This window comes from Primulina eburnea, chromosome 16 (genome assembly GCF_022965805.1).
Source record: "Primulina eburnea isolate SZY01 chromosome 16, ASM2296580v1, whole genome shotgun sequence".
In the NCBI taxonomy this organism is placed as follows: Eukaryota; Viridiplantae; Streptophyta; class Magnoliopsida; order Lamiales; family Gesneriaceae; genus Primulina; species Primulina eburnea.
The window spans coordinates 1,778,038-1,800,517 of record NC_133116.1 but is presented as its reverse complement, the minus strand read 5'-3'; the positions used below and the strand labels follow the sequence as shown (position 1 = coordinate 1,800,517).

General features: G+C 35.9%; 3 protein-coding genes and 1 long non-coding RNA gene across 11 annotated transcripts; 2 read left to right on the top strand and 2 right to left on the bottom strand.

Annotated features, from left to right (window-relative positions):
* Positions 1-360: 360 nt before the first annotated feature.
* LOC140816445 (uncharacterized) lies at positions 361-6,290 on the bottom strand. Of its 2 annotated transcripts, XM_073175714.1 has the most exons (12): positions 6,107-6,290; positions 5,385-5,753; positions 4,747-5,060; positions 4,395-4,472; positions 4,195-4,297; positions 3,861-3,949; positions 3,498-3,609; positions 3,323-3,376; positions 3,197-3,245; positions 2,610-2,710; positions 1,152-1,264; positions 361-1,072 (listed from the first exon to the last, which is right to left on the bottom strand). In XM_073175714.1, exons 2-12 carry the CDS (start codon positions 5,709-5,711, stop codon positions 724-726), a joined length of 1,689 nt encoding a protein of 562 aa, XP_073031815.1. In that variant the 5' UTR covers positions 5,712-5,753; positions 6,107-6,290; the 3' UTR covers positions 361-723. The 2 variants fall into 2 exon arrangements, with proteins under 2 accessions (XP_073031815.1, XP_073031816.1); XM_073175715.1 differs by lacking the exon at positions 6,107-6,290 and having other exon boundaries at positions 5,385-5,756.
* A 1,128-nt stretch (positions 6,291-7,418) lies between these two features.
* LOC140817111 (uncharacterized) lies at positions 7,419-9,174 on the bottom strand. Of its 7 annotated transcripts, none has more exons than XM_073176710.1 (4): positions 9,046-9,163; positions 8,870-8,899; positions 8,693-8,746; positions 7,419-8,083 (listed from the first exon to the last, which is right to left on the bottom strand). In XM_073176710.1, the coding sequence occupies exons 3-4, from the start codon at positions 8,738-8,740 to the stop codon at positions 7,526-7,528; spliced, it is 606 nt and encodes a 201-aa protein (XP_073032811.1). In that variant the 5' UTR covers positions 8,741-8,746; positions 8,870-8,899; positions 9,046-9,163; the 3' UTR covers positions 7,419-7,525. The 7 variants fall into 7 exon arrangements, with proteins under 7 accessions (XP_073032811.1, XP_073032807.1, XP_073032805.1 ...); XM_073176706.1 differs by having other exon boundaries at positions 8,675-8,746; positions 9,046-9,159; XM_073176704.1 differs by lacking the exon at positions 8,870-8,899 and having other exon boundaries at positions 8,675-8,746; positions 9,046-9,174.
* A 3,441-nt stretch (positions 9,175-12,615) lies between these two features.
* Positions 12,616-14,450, top strand: LOC140816189 (DNA-directed RNA polymerases II, IV and V subunit 10). Its single transcript, XM_073175281.1, has 4 exons — positions 12,616-12,759; positions 12,855-12,913; positions 13,631-13,725; positions 14,232-14,450. The coding sequence occupies exons 1-4, from the start codon at positions 12,724-12,726 to the stop codon at positions 14,255-14,257; spliced, it is 216 nt and encodes a 71-aa protein (XP_073031382.1). The 5' UTR covers positions 12,616-12,723; the 3' UTR covers positions 14,258-14,450.
* Positions 14,451-15,033: 583 nt separating this feature from the next.
* LOC140816190 (uncharacterized) lies at positions 15,034-17,840 on the top strand. Its single transcript, XR_012114491.1, has 3 exons — positions 15,034-15,880; positions 16,843-17,241; positions 17,506-17,840. It is a non-coding gene; the product is annotated as an uncharacterized lncRNA (long non-coding RNA).
* The last annotated feature ends 4,640 nt before the right edge of the window (positions 17,841-22,480 follow it).

The following is a 22,480-nucleotide window of genomic DNA, read 5'->3' as shown; positions in this document are numbered from 1 at the left end:
TGCTCTCTCTTGTTTTGATTTCATTATTTTGTAGCCAATTATAATGTGTGTGTGTGTGTGTGTGTATATAAATGGTGGTGTATACTTTTTTGAAAATGTCCTTTCCTCATTAAATTTCAATATTTTGCGAGATTATTTTATTGGGCATTGCAAGAGGGATGATCATAAGAGCCAAAAAGTTGTAGCCATAGACGATTGCTTCATTTCAAGCTATAATCAATTAGGGCGTTTTCGGAATCATATTTCATATCTTTACGGACCAACAGTCCAACATCACTGAGGATCCTCCTCACGTTGAGCTCGAAAAATATACAAGGTCCCAGCAACAAGTTGTTTAAAAAATATTCAATATAATCGTCATATTTTAAAAGTTTGATTAAGGGCACAAATTTAACAAAAACGGGTTTTGTTCAAAAACTAACATTCTTTGTATGCATGTTGGATACAGCAGTGACATAAACTTTCTTTTAAATTTGAAATCGAATCAAAACCTTAAGACCCATCTCGACTTTATAACAATTTAATAGTTGTTCTTTTTCAAAATAAAGAAAACTCAACTAACACATTACCTTTAATGTGTTTAAAAAAAATTACTAATAAAAACTCCTTTATCCGATATGCAATCAAATTATTAACAAACAATTGAAATTTTACAAGTAGCTGGTTTCTTTAACGTAGCACCTTATAATTAGCGTGCGAGGAAAATAACTTTTTATTTTGAAGTTAAAGGAAGTTTCTTTGGAAAGAACCAGAAGAAAACCTCGAAGACAAGCCCTGAGTCATGTTTTCGCGGTCAAGATTGACGCTTTGCCTTCCGGCAGTTAAATCCTTTTCACGGTCCCAAGGCTTCCATGGATGGTTCCCCTCCCATTCCTGTTTCGCGGACTCCTGCTCCTGTTTCGACCTCTTCTTCACGCGACTCTTTGCTGACGCCTCCTGGTGCTTTTCTACCAATGATTTTGATCGTTTCGCCTTATTATACTCATCTACCAGTTCCGCTTCAGAACTCATTTTTCTTGTCTCTTGTTCATTTGAAGCTAGGGCTGCAGCTTCGTTGTAGGCTTCTAAATAACTGCAACAAATAGTTCAGTATCAGATATCAGATTCTATGAAGAATATTATGCAACTAAGCAACATGCACGAACACTTACTTCATCTTTGCCTTTTGAGCTCTTTCTGAAGGTGTGTCGGTCCAAACACTGGTATCACCACGTCCTTCTTTAGAGCTCTTGCTAAACTTACTTGAGTGCATGCTCACGCCAGGCTAGGAGGGAGAAGCTAATATCAGGAAAGAAGTAAAAATCGAACAACACACAACTGAACTCTCAGCACCAATCAACTTTCATGCATTTTTCTTGTTACTGATTACTGAAACAAAACTTTGGACAAGGTGTTTTATACAAGAAACGGAACTTTAGACACAGTGATTAGATTTCACAATGATCTGATTTGTCTTTTGGCCATCGATATTAGTTATTATCAACCTATAATCTTATTATCGTCTAAATTGGCAAATCACTAGAGGCGAAAGATGGGTAGAGAATTTTTTGACAAGATGATGTCGTCGCTTTTGAACAATTCTATCACGCCTAGTCAAACATTGAAGATGCATTACAGAATTCTCCAAGAGCACATGAGACAATCAACATAACTATTAAAATTTGCTGTAAACTATAATCTTTACATTTAAGGCCCCGTTTGGTTTGAGGGATAAAGTAGGTTTATATTATTTAACCTACTTTATCCCTCGTTTGGTACGCGTGATTATTTAACCCACCTTATCCCTCCTATGAATGATTAGGTTATATTAGGTAGGTTAAAATAATACCTCCTCAACCCCTAGGATTATTTATCCTACTCTTAATCCATCCTATTTTTCCAATTTTACCCTTCTCCTAAATTCAAACTCACCACCACTTCCCGCCTAATTTCAAACTCACCACCACTTCCCGCCGCCGCCCGCGGCGCCGGCCGAAATTTCCGGCCGCAGCCCCCCGCCGGCCGTTTCCGGCGGACCATTTCCGGCCGGCCGGCCGCCGCCATTGACGCCGTCGCCGCCGCCGCGAAGGGGAAGGGCAATTTCGTCTTTTCATCAAAAAATTCAAAATTATCCTACACTTAAAAGTCTTACCAAACATAATATTATTTTACCCCATATTAATCCATCCTACCACAATCATTTTCTTTATCATTTACATACTAATCATTAGTTTATCCTATCCTTCCAACCAAACGTAGCCTAAGAGTCATGTCACATGCCTTTTGCTACAGTTGTAGACAGAATACTAATTCAGGTGCAAACCAGGTGGGTCTAAGCTCCAAGCCTCCAACTAGAAAAAAATTTCCCGGTATCTTTGCAAGACTACTACGTGATGTGAGTCCTCCATATTTATATGGAAATTTACATCATGTGTTTGGGATCCAAAGGCTAAGATTTGAGCACATCATATGGGAGAACTAGTCTAAGTGGAGCATAGACAAAGTCCGTGCAAATGTAGTGACCAAGAGTCTTATTGTGTACAGCTAGCATAGTACATTGTAGCTTTTAGAAATTTAACCTGAATTACGAAGGTGCCGAAAAAGAGTGTCTATGACAGCATTGAACTTACCTTTCTTTCGGGAGGTAAGGTCGTCATCCATTCTTCTCTCTTTGGGGCCACTTTAACATCCAACTGTGCCAAAAGTATGTCATCGCCCTCCATAGATATACCTACCAGCAAAGAATTTCATTTTCATAACAAAATCATTCTCATTAGCTAAATATCTTCGAACCTATTCTTACCAAGACAATTATGATAACTGAGACCTTACAATACCTGATAAAGAAAAGCTGGAGATATGGCACACAGAAGAAGCGGTACAGATTTAATCGATTCACAGGCTTTATGTTAAATTTTTTCAATAACATCCAGGAGCGATAGAAGAGCAGGGTGCAGGGTGCAAAGGATTAATGAGAGGTGTCGAAAATGGTCATGTATGAAGTGTGCGAGTGCAACTCAAACTATAAGGTCAGATCTCTTCAAATTTGCCTGTTCAGCAATGGGTTCGAAACTTCAGTCACGAATACTACACCACTTGAGCTGACTTTAATCAAGAAGATATTTAATTTAACAAATTGACTGACTACAAGCAAGTCTTTTTCGCCCACCCACTTCATGCACACGTATCACACAAAATTTTCCAGAAAATACCACACCTTGCAGACGTCTCCATTGTGCAGCCTCTCGCATGGCTTTCAGCTCTGCCTGCATAAAATTAAACAGTTTTTGTCATGAAGCAGCTCTATGGTTCCTGTCACGCTGTATACAGTGACATATAGTACCTGAAATGATTCTTGTTCCTCCTTCAGCTTTATTTTGTCTTCTAGTGCTTTTCGCTTCCAAAAGAGAATATATTTATGATGTAACTCAAAATTCTTATCTAACCTAATATTAAAAATTACAGAACTAGGAAATGCTTTCTTCAACATAAATGAAGAAACTCGTCAAAGTACTTACCTTATCAGGATCTTGTAAATCCTTAAATGCTTTGTTCAACTTAGCAAATGCTTGGTTAGCTTGAGGGTGAGAGCATTTGTCAGGATGGACCATCAGGGACAACTTCCAGTACCTAAAAATAACATTACAATTTATATCATCTTTTTAGCCACGTATTCTTAAAAGAGCGGATTCCAACCATATTGGCATTCACATACATCAAACCTTGATATCATGACCTACCATAAAACACACCTATTTTTTTCTAGTTTCTGAGATGGTCGGAGAGCTATAGAACGAAGAAACTGAATGTTACAAACGATACTTAACATGCAAATAGTATGAGATTTTTCTGTTCATCCTAAAATATCATCACAAGTATACCTTTTCTTCATGTTTTCAGGTGACATTTTTATGGTCACCCCCAGAACATCGTATGGACTAGCTTCTTCAGCACCGATTATTCTTGTTATCTGAACATAAATTATTTGAGTCAATCCCATGCAATGATAATTAAAAAATTGATTGCATAAGCAACCACCAAATCAGTATGCTGTGTGATGGAAAGTCAATAGAACAAATATTTATATCAAAACTTTTAAAAAGTTAGAAGTGTGTGCCCATCAAATAAGAATAAAATTCAGAGCAAAAAATGAAATTCAGGGGATACAAGAATAATAAGGTACTATTATCAGGAAAATTGGAAGATGAAATAAACCTCCTCAAAACGCTCAGCTTCATTGGCAGACTCAGCTTCTTTAACCATAGCTGGAGGTGGCGGTCCTATAAATAATTCACTGTCTCCGTCCAACTCAGCTTCTCTGTTTGTATAAAACGTATTAGCAAAGCATTCATAAGATGAGCCTAATAGTTCTGCATCTAGCAATAGTGTGAATAAATAAACAACAATCAAGATACCTCAGTTCAGCTTCTGCTGCTGCTAGTTTAGCAGCGGCGGCAAGTAACTCAGCAGAAGGCATCTCAGGTCCAATGTTCCTAAAAGAACCAACAGATAGGTAATTATTCGAATGGAGTGTAAAATCAGTGAATGACAAGAAGAGGGAAGAAAAAAAGCTCACACTTAAAACTTTCTAGACAAATTCTATTTCATTCACGTAAAATAAAGAGGGAGTTATTAAATGGTCTCCATTACATACTCTCTAATATATCGAGTGGGTTTAATGTACCTATAGCAGGATGACAGCTAAGAGAATTGAATTATTATATACAGGCAAATGATGGACGAGTGGGATACAGAGATGAAAATTACCTCCTTCTTGTGACAATAGAATCTTGTTTTTTATCATCGACATTTTTATTCACGTGTCTAGATTCTGATACGACCAAGGGTGCCTCCTCCTGTGAATCCAAATGATCAAGTTGGTTTTGAGGTTGCTTTTGAGAGCGGATAATTGGACCAACAACCTTCAGGGTGGGGGTCGCTTTGTGTGGTAGTAGAAACACTTGATCACCGTTTTCTTTGAGGTTCAAGCACGTGAATAACTTTCTAAGATGCTTAACTAATGACCTTTCAGATAATCCCCTTATATCAACAGCTTGCCCTTGGTCTATCATTAACAAAAGCTGAATAAAATTGTAAAGGATAATTAGTTACGAAAACAAAAATCAAGTTAAGAAAAATGTATAAACATGGATTCCAGTAAAGTAAATTTCGTGATAGCAAGTTCAGCATCTGAAAATTTTAAGATACAAACCAGATGTGACAGACATTTAATTTTTTATCCAAAAACAAAGCTCGGTCATGACTCATGAATATAGAGGGTGAAAGAGTTTCATTTATCTCACTTGATAATTGACATCAAATAATACAATCTCCAAGTAAAGGCATCACATATCAAAAAGATGGTTTCGTTTATGCCAACAAAACAATAAAAATAGTAAAATTACCTGTTCCAAATCCCCGGCAACGGCAGGAAATTCCTCCAGTATATACTTAACAACATCCTCTGGATTCTCCAACTCAGTATCCGACCCAGACAAACTGTCATCTGATTGAAACCTTCTTTTCTTTTTCTCCTTCCGTTTATGCTTCTCCCTTTCTCTTCTTCCGAGGACCTTCCTCCTCCGCTCATGATCTTTCCGGGACCTTTTGCTCTTATGCTCCTCTCCCCTCAAACGTCGTTTGCGAAGCTTCGATGACGATTCAACCTGATCCTCAGAAGATGATGTGGCACCAGAGCTTCTGGTTCCCGGTTTTCTGGAGTCGCCTCCCATGGAAAGGGATTTCAGTTTGGGGGAATCTAGGGAAAAGGGACTCTGCTACGATTTATTTAAAAAAAAGATGGACAAGTCAATTTACATAAATATTTTTTACATGAAAATATTTTACATGTAAAAATATGTGTTAGAAAAGGGTCGACCCAAAATCAACAAGTCGACCCAGATATCAACCTTAGGTATCAAAATTCATACAAATTGAGGAGAAGTTCCCATTCAAACAACGAACACTCAATAAAGAATCAAAACTCACAGGTAGCTCAAGAATAATAAAAATAAAAATAAAAGACCGAGTTTTCCTTTCATTATGAATAAGAGAAGAAAAAGGTCGAATTATCATAATTTCACGAATCTGTCTAGTGAGATTTTTCAGCTTTGAGGGTCGATTTTACCAGCTGCGTCGCGAGTTTCCTGCTGCTGCGTCGCCAGTTTCACAAGTTACGGTCGAGAATCTCCGGTAGCGAGTGGAATGGGGGCGACAAGGAGATTAGGGATCGATGGTTTCAAAAGGGTGTGGAGGGAGAATTAGTGATTTTTTTTTTGTTTTCCGAAAGTGGAGACGAAGGGTTTTTCTTTTTTCGAAAACAAAATATCGATTTTTGGTATTTAAACCAACAGTTTTGTTTCTACTTCTGCTGGATTTAACTAAAATCTAAAGCTAATTTTATATTTATTTTGATTGTTAAGTGATTATCGAGAGAGCCAAAATAAGGTTAGATAATTGTATTGGACCCACTCAATGTATTCCTAAATGGATTGTTCATTTATTTAACTAGGTCTTGTCAAAAGTTTGCAAACTATGTTAACCCAATTACGGCCCAATTAAGCATGAATAAACCCAATGTGGGAAGCCCATAATCAAATCAAAGTTCATGGTTCTGTCTAGGTTCCCCGTCAACACCACTCGTACTTCATCTCGAGCTGGTGTCAACCAAGTTTTTGTACATCTATAGGAGTCATCGATTTTATCTTCATTGGTTGATTGATGCTTGTACGCGTTTGACTTAAATATATTTACTTCATCACAATTCTGAAGCTCTTCAAATTGTTCCACGATTCTTGCAAATGGTTGATACTCAATTTCATAAGACTGTAAAGGTCTTTTGATCTGATAATGGGAAAGAGCTGTGGTTTAAAAATTTCTTCGATGAAATGGAATTCTATATCATCTTTCTTGTGTTGAGTGTCCTCTGTTGTTGAACGCAAGTAACCAATCCTATTGAATGCATGTCACCCGCGCTTCATATTTTCATGCTCGCCACTCAATTGTTTTCTGGATGTAGTGTGTCTTGACTGGTTAATAGGACACCGTACACCCTCTTACCAAACAAATCACCCTCTTAGCTATTATACCATCGACTCATTGCTTAATTCTGACAACTCTTCATGGTATAGAAGCATCATCGTTCACTGGTTGTACTTGAATATTTCATGTCTTGATATTACCTTTGTGGTTCATCTAATTAGTAAATATTTGTCTAGTCCCCCCGTACTCCACATTTTCTCACAATCCTAGGCACATGTCAGATAATTTGGTTAGTTGAGCAGTTCAGGTGGGATACTCAATTTGTGGATAGTGCTTTTCAATACCTGAACCCGACCCCCACTGTTATGACTGCACGTGTATCATTGAAGAAGGTCGGGTAATCTAGTGAAGATCTTTCAATCCAAAGATAATAATGGTTTTTTAAAAAAATTCAATCCGTTGAATTATCAATGAATTATAAACACGAGCATCATTGGTCAGATTGTATTTATGGGAAATTCGATAATATGAATCATGGAACAAAAAAAGAAGAAACAGGTATCAGCTAAAACCGAACCCAACATCGAGTACATTGTGCCATGCAGTCTCCCTTGCAATCTACATTGTAACCCAGGACCTTGGGATTTCGAAGAAGAAGGTTTCTCAGTGGTTTTCCTTTTATACCCCATTCTTTTTCCAAAATATGCACATTTGTTTTCAGTTCATTCTCAAGGCTGCATCCAAGTACCTCGGGGAATTTCTTGAGAAGTTTACCAAGGTCTTCATCAGTAAGGCCTAAATCCTTTAAATAATTCAGTATTCCATTTACTACCTCAAATCTTGGAGATTCCTTATTCCGCTCCTCACCCCAATAAGGAGAATGAATTCGACCATACGCTTTGCCCAGAATCTTCTCTACTTCCATGTCAGAAAATCCGAATGAGACAATGGCTCGTTTACAAGATTCCCATGTGTTCTCATCTTCATCGGTTACAACTGCATTTTGACTGGGGGCAGTTGAATACAACTCGCGACTGCTAAACACAAAACATGTGGGTACAGAATTTCGAATGTTCGATTTTATAAGCAGTTTGCTGGTTGATACTGCGGAGGCAGAATCAGACTGCAAGGGGAGAAAGCAAATTGTTGTAATCAAGCTGTCGCACAAACACGCCCGAATGGATGAAAGAGAGTCATACATCCGACATAGACATGCTCTAATCTGTGCTGACCGTATAGGGAACAGGGACGCTTGCAGAAATTAGAAAACACATGATGATTGATTTAATAGACGCACAATTATTCGACATGAGTTCATGGATTCATATAAGTGAAGTTATTTTGCACTTGAGTAAGGATATTTTATGACAAGAAAACAACAAATCATAAAGATCAAAACTTTGTGACTTCTAAGTTCTAACTAGATCTCCCACCTTGTAAATACAACAGACAAACGCACATAAAATATTGTTGTGTTGCTAATTCTGGTATTTTTCTGTATGTACTAGTTTCTACAGAGCTATGGTTTCCCAAACCTTATCTTCGCAGGAATTTATAAAAGAAACACCAGTTAGCTAGACATATATAGTCCTAGTCAAAAACAAATTTCTACCATTCTTTCGGTTGGTTTTTTTTTTAGTTTGCAGTGGCTTCACTTTTCAGACGCTTAGCACAAAAATTACTCTCCTAGAATAGTAAACCAAACAAGACTCACATATGAACAGAAGCGCACTTTTGAATCAAATGTCAGTAGAGGAGAAGCCAAACATTTTCCCAGCATACCTACCTAAAAAGAGAGAAGAAAAGAAAAGAAAGTGACTGGTAAATAAACAAGCAACTCCATGCTAAAAGTTAAATTTTTGAGAACAGATAACAAATATTACTCCAATTCTCATGAAATCGTACTTACTGTCTCATTTCCATCAGCGAGTTAACGTAGCTGGAAAGCAGGAACAGTACAAAGTACAAACACACGCACAGACACAATCAAGCACATATTTCAAAAATATAGAAAACCCATAAATAAAATATCGAATCGATTATAAGATCGACAAAAATTTGTGAGAAAAATAAGAAACAGTGTACCTTGGATTGCTGGACTTATGACGTGCGATGAAGAAGATGAGCAGAAACACTGATTCGGTGCTTTCCACTCCACGAGACCCTGCTGTTTAAATCTTCCCAAAAAGCGTGGCCATCTAAACGAAGTGCTAATGCGACTTCAACTGTCCCACATAATTTAAATAGGACATGAACTAGAATTACGAAATAATTAATAATATTGATTAAAATAAAATTTCACAATTAATATTGTATTTTATATTTATATTGGAAAATTGTGATCATGAAAATTTCAGAAAGTAATTGTATACACATGTTACGGTAGCGAATTCGATATTGCTAGTCTCCTAAGAAAATATAGGAAAATAAAGAATTGAAGCAAGAAGGAGAAAATATTATTCAGCGAGAGTTTCATGAATTACATGCATTTGCATAACCCTTCCCTTCTCTCTAATTTCCTTATTGTAACAACATAAATAACATTTGAAAAATTCATAGTTGCATATATATGGAATGTCAATTAGTAATTATTTTAAGAATCTTAATTCACTTCATTCAATATGATTTATTTATTTTGTGAGTCAAATCCTGAACTTCGTCAATTTTATAAGATTTTGAAGCTTCTTTGGTTGAATTTTCAGCACAATATTTTATTTCTTTAATAAATTCAAATAATTATACAATAATGTCAATCTGTCTTTTCATAAATAATGATCGTTTGCAACGGAGAACGAACCTTATTTGTGTCATCAATAAAGTCAAATACAATATACTATATATACATATATATAACTTGTCATCAATAAAGTCAAATACAATACATAAATCTTAATGCACAAATAGGGTTCGTTCGAGATATATATATTTTGATATGTTGTACATCTATTGTGTACACTTATTTGAACATTTATAAGATGACACTCACTTATTTGATGAAACGAAACATATCAAAATTGTACATCAAATAGTGAGTTACACTTTCTCAGTGATCACGCACGCACGCACGCACGCACGTTTCCTTTTTATTTGTTAATCTTTGTAATTCTCGAACAATCGTGTGTGATTTATCGACAAAACAGCACGTGCATTTGTATATTCAAATGGAGACAAGATATATTGATTCCATTATATTGCTTCATAAGTCATACATGCCAACCAATTAATGCACATGATTTGCATATATAATAATATAAACATTGCATAATTATGTTCATTTATATATATATATATATATATATATATATATATATATATATATATATATATATATATATATAAATGAACATAATTATGCAATGTTTATATTATTATATATGCAAATCATGTGCATTAATTGGTTGGCATGTATGACTTATGAAGCAATATAATGGAATCAATATATCTTGTCTCCATTTGAATATACAAATGCACGTGCTGTTTTGTCGATAAATCACACACGATTGTTCGAGAATTACAAAGATTAACAAATAAAAAGGAAACGTATTCGTCAACAATTTTAAAAGTTAAAACCTCAAGAGAAGCTGTAATTTCCTAATATATTTAAACCCTATATTCTCGTTGCATTAAAAACTAAAAATAAAGATAATTACCATGCTTGTTTCTTGAGGGAACGACGAGAATTACTGTGGACAAGATGTAAGAAAATTGTGACCCGTAACCGTAAAATAAACGTGTTGAAAATTTGTACACGGAAGCATCAAATTTTGAAAATTGAGATGCGTATACAAATTTGATTTGAATCTCAAGCTCCCAAAAGCACTCGGTGATGGTATGAGTGTGCCTATAAATATCGAAGGCATTGAGATCCCTAAACACACAATCTCATACAGAAAATACACCATCTAAAGGAGTGTTGGAGTGTTTAGAAGGCTTCAAGGGAAAGGAAATCAGAAAGCTTCAACAAATTTTCAATGGCCGGAGGTAATTCTCGATTAAGCTTCCGCATATTATATCATGTTCATGTATACGTGCAAAACATGACTTATGAGAAAATTTCTAACATTTGGTATCAGAGCCGTGATACCTCTACCTTGAAAATTTGTTTTCTGAAAAATTCGCTCTCGGGAAAATTTTACGTAAAACTTGAAGTTGAAAATCAGATAAAATGATATTAAAAAAACTTACCTGAGAATTGTGTTCTCGGTTGCACCATTGAAATTCAAGGATCATACAGAAAGAATGGGACTTGGTTCTTTTATGTAATTTTGTTATAAAAAACAAAATTAATGAAACTCATTAAGTTATGATATTTTTCATATTCAGTTATGTACATATTCAGTTATCATGAAAAATATCAATAAAGTTGGACCTCGAATAAACATAGGGTTTATTCATTAAGTTATTTGAGAGATATAATATATTGTGATACATGGAAGATAATAATCGCTTTTAGATGACCTATCGCCATGATTCATGTATTTTGTTTTCTCATATGGTAAATAAGATATACGGGTCAAGTGGGAGAATGTAAGAAAATTGTGACCCGTAACCGTAAAATAAACGTGTTGAAAATTTGTACACGGCAGCCTCAAATTTTGAAAATTGAGATGCGTATACAAATTTGATTTGAATCTCAAGATCCCAAAAGCACTCGGTGATGGTATGAGTGTGCCTATAAATATCGAAGGCATTGAGGTCCCTAAACACACAATCTCATATAGAAAATACACCATCTAAAAGAGTGTTGGATAGTTTAGAAGGCTTCAAGGGAAAGGAAATCAGAAAGCTTCAACAAATTTTCAATGGCCGGAGGTAATTCTCGATTAAGCTTCCGCATATTATATCATGTTCATGTATACGTGCAAAACATGATTTATGAGAAAATTTATAACACAAGAACCTTCTTCAAGATTTTGATGAAAACTAGAATCTTTGGTTTCTTCCCAGAAAACCTGTGTCCATTTGTTCTCGACAATTTTAACGCTTCAATGCATCTTACTTGCACCGCTCGTCCAGGTAATGAACTAGCATTAGCACGAGTACTTTCCGCCAATTTCACACAATTTCTCGACAAGTCTTCGTTCAAATCCTCCCACAACAAGTCCATTCTCTCGTCTTCGTAATCATCATAAGAGTAACTCCTTCTCTGAGTGCTAGTAGCGCGCACTTTTGGGTTTCAGTTCTTGGACTAAACAGAACTACAATTTCCCTTCAGAATTACGTTCACTTCGGCGGTGGTGGCAGGGAAGCTGAAGTCATCATCTTCCGCGGTGGTAGCCATGGATTTGGGGTTGTTGAAGTTTGTGAAGGGAAGGTGTGCTTGTTGAATATGTACAAGCGTAGAAGTTGGATTCTGACGGCTATAACTTGTCACTTGCAGCACTAGTTAATATCTTATCGTTGTTATCAAGTAAAGGATGGGGAACGTTTATTAAATTCTTACCAAAGTCTAGTTAACGAGAGAGTAGTTATTTATGGCGAACTTGAGAAATGATATTTCTCCAACTCATGCGGTTTCGAATAAAGGCCCAAATTTAAGTATGGTGTTGAGATCCAAAAGAAATGATATTTCTCCAACTCATGCGGTTTCGAATAAAGGCCCAAATTTAAGTATGGTGTTGAGATCCAAAATTATTTATGCAGGCCCAACCCATTTCCCATCTGAGACCGAAAAATACGTACCTTGTTAATACTGGCTTTCTCCACCCGTGGCGACAAGCCGACAATCTTTTACCACGGAGAGAAACCCTAGCGAAGGCCAGGATGATTATTCCGGTTCGTTGCTTCACATGTGGAAAGGTCGTCTTTCACTTTCTGTAATCTTTGTTTAGATTTGCTCATGCTTAATACTTCGTGTCGAATTATTGATTTTCTTGAAAAAATCTTTCTTTTAGGTGATTGGGAACAAATGGGATATGTATCTTGACTTACTCCAGTCTGATTACACCGAAGGGTGAGTTCTCTTGCATTGTATGATTTGTTTCCTGTAGGAGGCCAAGCCGATGTTGATTTTGAACTCAAGCACATGTTTAATTTGAAGTTGTGTTCTCTTATCTTTGGGTCAAAGTGCAAGAATCGCGCTCTGTTCTGGAAACATAAAAGTTAAATTTTGACAAGGTATAAACCGTAGTTATGGTTCATTAAGCAGTGGGAACAATTATATTGTTAGTTTACCGAAAATGATTTTGGTGTTTTCTTGCCTTTGAGATTCATCTGTGATTCTGTACCGGGTAACATATGACAATTGTCAGTAATTTATTGTTTTAATCTTCTAAATGTAAATTTCAACGAATTTGTTCAAGGATTATTTGGACGCTTTTCTGTTAAGCATGGGCATAGTAATTTAAGGTTCATACTGGATCTTTGATGGCAAGAAATTACTTGTACAAATCAGAGTTCTCATACATTGTGTGCCTTGTCATGTCTTCCTTGAATACAAGACCTGGACCTGGTTCAGTATGCCTTATGCCCTTTTGCCTGCCTCAGTATGATCTTGTTTTGTGAGAGAAAATATTAAGATTTTGGCAGAAGTTTGTGATAGGATAACATTGTATGTCAACTAATGTTGATTTATCTGTCCTTGTCGTATTGAGAAAGAAAGTGAGGATGAGTTTTTTTAAAATTTATTTCCATTTACAATTTCATGGTAAACACACAAGTTTCTTTTCAGCGATGCTCTAGACGCACTTATGCTGGTTCGGTACTGCTGCCGAAGAATGTTGATGACTCATGTTGATCTCATCGAGAAGCTTCTGAACTATAACAGTCAGTGTCATCTCTCCCTTATAAATCTCTCTTGGTTGTGTTTAATTCTTAATATCTGTATGTTTGATCTCTTTGATTGGTGGTTATTGATGCCAAAATCTGTGAAGATGTGTCCTGTAGATGGCTTTTTCTTGTCGAAATCATTTATCTATATGTTGCTTTTTTCCTTCTTTAAAAGCAAGGTCAGATCTTGTTGTTGCAATCAGTCTGCGACTTGGACCAATGACAAAAACCACTTTGTAAGACGAACATCCAAACATGTGAAGGGACTTGAAACAGCGTTTTGATAAAATTGATACATGTAGTGGGACATTTGAGAACTCATTAGCCACCCAGTACACGACACATTGTGTTCGCTCAAAGAACATAACAGAACACAAGTTATTTGCTTATTGAATCTGTTAATACTTGGATGCTAAGAAAAACCCGTGAAGCATCAAAATAATATCACCTTTGGTTCACCGCTCTCCATTATTGGAACTCACTTGGCTCTTTCTTTGTTACAGCTTTGGAGAAATCAGAGGGCAGTTGAAGCAGCGTCTGCATATTAAGCGAGTGTGGATCTCTTAGTGCATAGTTTTGGTTCTTCACAAGTTAGAGGTTCATGTTAGCAGAGTGAAAGAACAATTATGTAATGTAAAAATCTGAAAGGGTAATGGGTGCTATTTGAACCATGCGACCTTTCGATGGAAAGCAACAATGAAATATATTTTCTCATTTTTTTCCTGCCCCTCTACTTTTGCTCGTCTGATTTTTTTACGTTATTAAAGTTAAAATCTTTTATATTAACCCTCTTATTTCAATTAATATGGTCAAATCTTACTGTCATCGTTTTGAAAGGTCACAATTTGAAGTTTTTTTTTTTTTTTTTAAAAAAATGAAATTAAACTTGAGTATGATTGTTTATGAAATGTTTTCCCCTTTGTAATCGATTTACAATTTTTTTTTCTTTGTTTCTGGGAAGCAAGGTTCAATTTTTTTTCTCTATTAATCTGTATAAATAGAGAAACAACATCTTGGAAAATAGATTATATTTGTGGTAGATTTGGTGACAGCATTGAAATTTGAGATGATACTGTAAATCTTTCTGAGATCAAGGTACCGTCCCCATTTTTACCCGACCAATTTTTATTGCCGTGTTAGTTGAGTTCGTGCTATCCTTGTTCCTGGTTATCTGAATGTTCAATGGTATGTGTTTTGTTGACGATGATGCGGAACGAATTTACAATCCTGCACACCATTTTCAGTATAGGTGCTAGGTTTGCAGATTTGAACCAAGGTATAGGGAAAATAAAAGACAAAGCAGAGATGTGAGATGCTTGTGGTAGGTTGTTTCCAAGTAAATGTTTGGAGATTATTTGAGCTGTGTGTTGATGTGTAATATTAGAGTGAGGTAACACTCGAGCATGAGCGGAACCTTTTACCAAGCTTGAAACAAATATCAAAGTCGTGATTTGGAGTAAATTTTTATTAGGCGGAAGAGGGGTATAATTGCATAATGAAAGGCAAAACCATTTATCATTTTTCATCTTTTTGTGTGCATAAGGAACTTGGAAGATGATTTTTCTGTTATGTCTTTCAGAAACCCGGTGGCATTGCGATTCTGAGCGACCTTGCAAATCATGTTGAGGCATTATCTGTGAGCAAGGAAGATCACTGCCCTTACACATGGTACGATGCCTCCACAAAATCGTACTTTGACATGTTTCGTGCTTCATCGTTGGTCATCCATGGAGTATCTGTGATGTCTAGCTTTAAAGTTGTCTGTCTTGTTTGGAATGGCATCAGTCCTATCTAATATCTATTACTGTATTATGGGATTAATTGGACCATTCCTATGTTATGTGAATGATTGGATCCTGATAATCTGAAAGGTTTTATGTTTTTGTCAGAAAATTTGAGTAGCGAGGATCGGGATGGGATGGTTGGGAAAAGTTGAATGTGCTGCTGATATTAATTTAGTGATGTGCCACGACAAAACTAGCTTAGATATTCAATGGATATTCATTTGTCAATATAAATGGTTTCTTTTGTTTCAATAAATTTTTGGTGTATTATTGAACATCCCATTTTTTAGCTGAAACATATTTATAATTTTTGGGAGTCCCTTTATGCTTGTGCGGGGAACATGCAACGATCGAAAAAGATCTCGGAGGTGACTCTGCCGTTGGTTTTGTGGATAACTATTTTTGATGTTTATGCAGTGTAAACGTTGGGTTTATGGCCAGTTCTGATGTTGCTTGCATAGGGGAGCTAGTTTGAATGAAAATTACTACTGTTACATAGAATAGTTTCAAATTCATGTGGTTTTGGTGTGAACATTTTAAGGACTGGATTTTTATCATGCACTATGTTAGGCTTCAATTTCAGTGTTATTTTGGGAGATTAGGTTTGAAGTTATTGAGTTCTGCAATATATCGTGTGTTTATCTATTTACTTCCTCAAAGCCGAAGAATAAATAAAAATTTCACAAATTTAAGCAATTCAATTTTAAAACGATTGTTTATGGATGGGTTTTTTGAATCGTCAATTAACTGTATTCAACTAAATTCTTTTGTATTTTATGTGAACAGTGTTTTATACACACACACACATATATAATATATATATATATATATATATATATAGGTAGATAGACACATTATTAATTAATCGAGAGATCGTCGCACCATTTGACATTATTGTTGTTTTTAAAAGGGTAATTTTGTAAAAAATACCTAAACTTTTTTTTAACTTTCTCTTTACTTCCTCTCCCTACAGAACTTAGTTTTTACTCATCATTTTTTAAAAATTCCCAATAATACCCTTATCTTCATTTTATGGTACGTGACATTGTTAGACCTATTGAACCTGTTCTTAAAGGCATATAGTGAACCTGCTACGGCTCATGTTTCCACTTATTGTCAGCCCGCTGACATCTTAACCAAGGCTTTGGGTCCGGATCAGCATCACTTTCTTATGTCCAAGCTTGGTATGATCAACATACTTGCTTGCAACTTGAGGGGATAAAATTTGTTTCATTGAAATTTCTTTGAGTGTTTTATTGAAATTTCTAGAGTGCGTATTGCTAGTCTTTTTTTGTCATTTTCTAACATAAGTTTATGTTTTGGTTGATAGTCATTTGGGCTCCAGGATGCTGTTGAAATTAGAGGAAGAGAACTTCGAAGTTTTAGAATTCGATTTCTCAGCTTGTTTTTTATCCCCGGTGCGCGAGCAAAAATGATGTATGTTTGCGGACATATCTCAGCTTGCATCACTAGAGATGGTGTTTCGGCAATGCGGGATTACTATTGACGGCTCGGCATCTCATTACTTTGATGTGCAAGATCTAGTGGAAAATGTTCACATGGCATGCTCATATCCAACCGAGGCTGGATTCTTAAAAAAGACTTGGGTTGTGATCATGGAACTAAGTTGGGCTATATCCTATCTTCTATCATCCGTTATGGATTAAAATCAACGTCAACATGCATTAATCCAAGGAAGAGAGATGGATTGCCACATTTCGATGAAAAGGTAATTTGTAATGTAATTTTGTTATAATAAAGTCATTTATTTAATAATAATATTTTTTCCGTACAAGAAAAGAGGCATAAGATCAATTCATTCAAAATAATACCGTCCAAAGACGTAATATGTTATGCTAAGCATAAACCTATTATTGCTGTTTTGAAACCTTACAACAACTTTAAATATCCTGGAAATGTATTAATTTATTTGGATAATGTTGACAATAAGTTACATTTACTTGTTTAACTTGTGAATAATTATGATATGTAGGAAAAATATGATGGCCCGACCTTGGAAGAAAAACAAACTAAAAATTCCTTTGACTGCTTCCACGCCGTCCTAATTGTTGGATCTTTAAAAGTCAAAAAACACAACACGGTGGAGAATTATGTAGTTGTTCAGAACAGTTACAGCGCAAGGTTTGGATTATTAGGTTTCGCAGTCATCCCGTTAGATTGCGATTATATTTTTACTGATTTCCTGATACCTATGGATCCAATTCCACATAATTAGGAAGCCACTCAATCCGCATAAGCGAGTGCAAGAAATCTGTAAGGAACAACATCTTGATGATTTTCGATCTCACTATTTTGTAGTAATGCTAATGCCATAGAGAATACTATGTACTAACTATTTAAAATACATATATAAAGGAATGTAACCAAGAGACTGCTCCTCGGGTGTTTTTCTCATGCAACTATATGTGTATGAGGAAACGATCAATTAATAGAATCAGAAGCCAAAGCTCAATTGCTTGAATTTAAGCAATTGTTTTCTGGATTGTACGACTTGTGTAGGGAAGAGCTTTCCGCAGCGAATCATCCAAGCACGAATACCTTCGTTTAATAGAATATTTTTTGTGTATAAAGTATAAAATTCAGGATCTTCCGCTGCGCGAATTTCCTGAGAAACGAAGTCATAGGCACGTAGGTTCAGGGCCAAACCGACCGGCGCTTCAAGAAGATTTTCAATAGACGCCCATGGATCTTGACCCACAGTCCATTACCAATGAAGGTAGCGGAGGTAATCTTTAACCCAATCTCTAATGAGTGTTACGCAATCCAGAAAACAATTGCTTAAATTCAAGCAATTGAGCTTTGGCTTCTGAATTATAGCATTCGATTAATTGATCGTTTCCTCACACACATATAGTTGCATGAGAAAAATACCCGAGGAGCAGTCTCTTGGTTACAATCCTTTATATATGTATTCTAAAGAATTAGTATAGGGTATTCTCTATGGCATTAGCATTACTACAAAATAGTGAGGTCGAAAATCATCAAGCCGTTGTTCCTTGCAGATTTCTTGCACTCGTTTCTACGGATTGAGTAGCTTCTTCATGATGTGGAATTGTATCCATAGGTATCACGAAATCAGCAAAAACATAATGCAATCCAACGGGATGACTGCGAAACTTAATAATCCAAACCTTGTGCCATAACTGTTCTGAACAACTACATAATTCTCCACCGTGTTATGTTTTTTTGACTTTTAAAGATCCAACAATTAGGACGGCGTGGAAGCAGTCAAAGGAATTTTTAGTTTGTTTTTCTTCCAAGGTCGGGCATATATTGCCTACACATCATAATTATTCACAAGTAAATGTAACTTATTGTCAACATTATCCAAATAAATTAATACCTTTCCAGGATGTTTAAAACTGTTGTAAGGTTTCAAAACAACAATAATAGGTTTATGCTTAGCATACCACATTACATCTTTGGACGATATTATTTTGAATGAGTTGATCTTATGCCTCTTTTTCTGTAGAGAAAAAAATTTATTATTAAATAAATGACTTTATTATAACAAAATTACATTACATATTACATTTTCATAAAAGTGTGATTATTCATATCTCTTCTTTGGATTAGTGCATGCTGACATTGATTTTAATCCATAACGGATGATAAAAGATAGGATATAGCCCAACTTAGTTCCATGATCACAACCCAAGTCTTTTTTAAGAATCTAGCCTCGGTTGGATTTGAGCATGCCATGTGAACATTTTCCACTAGATCTTGCACATCAAAGTAATGAGATTCCGAGCCGTCAATAGTAACCCCGCATTGCCAAAACACCTTCTCTACTGATGCAAGCGCTGAGATATGTCCGCAAACATACATCATTTTTTGCTCGCGAAACCGGGGATAGAAAACCAGTTGAGAAATCGAATTCTAAAACTTCGAAGTTCTTTTCCTCTAGTTTCAACAGCAGCCTGGAGCCCAAATGACTATCAACCAAAACACAAACTGATGTTAGAAAACGACCAAAAAAGACAGGCAATACACACTCTAGAAATTTCAATAAAACACTAAAAGAAATTTCAATGAAACAAATTTTCAGATAGATAGCAGCGAATATCCCCCTCAAGCTGCAAGCAAGTATGTTGATCATACCAAGCTTGTACATAAGAAAGTGATGCTGATCCAGACCCAAAGCCTTGGTTAAGATGTCTGTGGGCTGACAATGAGTGGAAACATGAGCCATAGCAGGTTCACAATTTTTTTCTCAAATAAATTGAATCAATTTCAATGTGTTTGGTATGCTAATGATATAATGGATTTGCGGCAATATGTAAGGTGGCCTGATTATCACGACGAGTTAGTGTTTGCTTGGGAAAACGTCGCCTATATCTGCAAGAACATCACACAATCAAATAATTTCACAAGCAACAGAGGCCATTGATTGCTGCACCTTTTCAACCAGCTCCTTCTTCTCAGCTACCAAGTTCTGGGCTTCAGCCCTTGATTTCTGCAACTCCAACTTAAAGCGCTTTGAACTTTCAAGTTCAGCCTCCATCATTGAAATTTTGAGGTTTAGTTTGTTCCAGTTTGTAGGTCACCTTGTGAGTGAAGTTTTAAGGAGGGGTTGCCTTGTTTGGATGAATTGTGCATGGACTTGTTCTACCCTTCTCTATATCTTTGTACAGTGGTTCATTAATGCCGAGAGCTAAACGGGGAATTTTTAGTTCATCTTTTCCACCAAATATGTGTTGTCTCGCCCAACACAATTGAGGTATGTTAATTGACAAATATCTTTATACAGTGGTTCATTAACGCCATATCCGTTCAAAGTCGTTTTCCATCATCATCGCAAGGAATTTTTCTTTTCCCCAAATGTTTTTCTCACAAAAAATTTCTCATGCAACATGTGCACGTGCGTGTATTTGAACACTGTTTCCTCCCCACTTCTATCATCCACATATTAAACGTTTAATTTTTATGGTGTCGAATTATGGAAATTGATATAAATTTTAGGACTATTTATGGATTCAATGCATCTTGATTTATAATTTTGCAGAACACCCTCTCCGTCCTACTCAAATTATAGGCATATTCTAAATTTTGTGTTCGAATGATTTCGAAGGAGACTGGAGAAACAAGAATTTGAATCTTCTATTTATCATAAGATGAAAAAATACTAAGAATGAAGAAGAAAGATTTGAGACATGTCAATTTCGATGATTTAATTCACATACTTTTCACAAACGTTTAGATATGATGAATTTCTAGCTCCCTCCCTTACATTAATTTTCATGCTATGTTCTAGTTAATCAGAACACTTCAAGCCCAAACAATGAAGAGTATGTCTATTGTCAGACGGTCTCACGAATCTTTATTTGTGAGACGAGTCAATTTTATCGATATTCACAATAAAAAGTAATAATATTAGCATGAAAAATAATATTTTTTCAAGGATGACCCAAATAAAATATCTGTCTCACAAAATACGATTCATGAGATTATCTCACACAAGTTTTTATCAACAATGGGAATTTGAAAGATTTTAATAAATTCAATTTTGTCAAGTGTTTTTAAAAAAGATTTGATGGATGACAGATAAGAACAGTCGCCGTCATCGTGAATGGTGCTCTAACTTAGATTGCAAGTTCATGGTATAAAATCAAGTGGACTAAACCACAAGAACAACGCGCCGACCATTAAGCCACATGCTTGTTCAGATGCAGAGGCTATTGCTCGAGAGGACTCTCAACAAGGATTTATTAGCTCGAGTCGAGCGAGTAGCGATTCGAATCCAGCTTAAATTAATCAATGAACTAACTGATATCTAATGTGTTGCATTTCCATGTGTTTGAAGGATGGCAATGTTGGCTTAATAATGACCATAGACGTACCATTTCATGGTGTAATAACTAACTAACACGTAAGTATGCCACTAAACCGGGAGCAGGGATCTTTTTCCCTACCTCTGCAAGCTAGAGAAAATAGTAGACGTGATTTGAGTAAATTATGGGTTTTCGAGGCCAACAACTGAAGGCGGGTGTGCAGATAATCTCTCTTGCACTGCAGGAGGTCTCCTTTTACCAGGTCCGGATTAAACCTTAACCATGGCAGGTCTTAATGGCAGTCTCCAAGAAGGAACCCACGACGAAATTCTCGGGTTACAATTCCTTCCTTGAATTCGTGTGACTCCTCGCGAGCAATAGCCTCGTGCATCTGTACACAGTTGAAATCTTGATTTAGATAAAGGAAACAAAATGCAAGATACTTGTACACATCAATCTAACAGCAGATTGAATCAAGAGAAATCCAGCATACTCACAAAGCAGAATGAAGAAGCCTAGGATTGACCTCGGGTTTTATTGCCACTAATATGCGGCAACAAAGAACGATTTCTGGTGTCTCATGAACTTAAATTAACCGGTGTCAAGTATAGAAGGGCAGAATGGTACCTGCTACTTGGTAAAAAGAGCAGTTTCAGGCAATTAGAGTAATGAGACCAATTAGCCTCAGGCAATCCATATTATTATCTATTTTTATTAGGAACTCGAATAATTTTCTGGCTAATTTATTGGAAGCTACAAAAAGAAGGTAGCCCTTAGTTTTGTTTTTCTAAAAGCAAAAGACAGAGAAATCCTTTTCATGTGGAAAACTCGACTGATGTTTTAAGAATGGTAGTCAGTTTGAAGTGTCAATATAGAGATGAACTTGCGCGGGACAATTACATTAACTAACGTCTTAAACCTTAAACCAATGAAGAAATTAGTAGACTACGATTCCAGCAAAAAATTGTGCCAAATTGGCAAACAAGAAACGTAGAAAAGCTTTAAGCAGCAAATCAGATATTACTAATTTTATCGGAGGTTCCACCATGAAGACCAAGTAATCTAATAAACTTCAAAGAAGTCTTGACAATATCATTGATTGGCATACACGTAATGCAGTAATTCAACCCCTCCCAGACGTGTGCACCTTACTCCACACTACTAAAATAACACAAT

Coding starts and splice junctions, on each gene's coding strand:
- LOC140816445 (XM_073175714.1), bottom strand. CDS start 5,711: ATGGGAGGCGACTCCAGAAAACCGGGAACCAGAAGCTCTGGTGCCACA. Junction 5,061..5,384: donor TTGCCGGGGATTTGGAACAG/GTAATTTTACTA, acceptor AATTTTATTCAG/CTTTTGTTAATGATAGACCA. Junction 3,377..3,497: donor ATTTACAAGATCCTGATAAG/GTAAGTACTTTG, acceptor CTCTTTTGGAAG/CGAAAAGCACTAGAAGACAA.
- LOC140817111 (XM_073176704.1), bottom strand. CDS start 8,740: ATGCTGGGAAAATGTTTGGCTTCTCCTCTACTGACATTTGATTCAAAA. Junction 8,084..8,674: donor AAGTGCGCTTCTGTTCATAT/GTGAGTCTTGTT, acceptor CTCCCCTTGCAG/TCTGATTCTGCCTCCGCAGT.
- LOC140816189 (XM_073175281.1), top strand. CDS start 12,724: ATGATTATTCCGGTTCGTTGCTTCACATGTGGAAAG. Junction 12,914..13,630: donor CAGTCTGATTACACCGAAGG/GTGAGTTCTCTT, acceptor GTTTCTTTTCAG/CGATGCTCTAGACGCACTTA. Junction 13,726..14,231: donor GAAGCTTCTGAACTATAACA/GTCAGTGTCATC, acceptor TCTTTGTTACAG/CTTTGGAGAAATCAGAGGGC.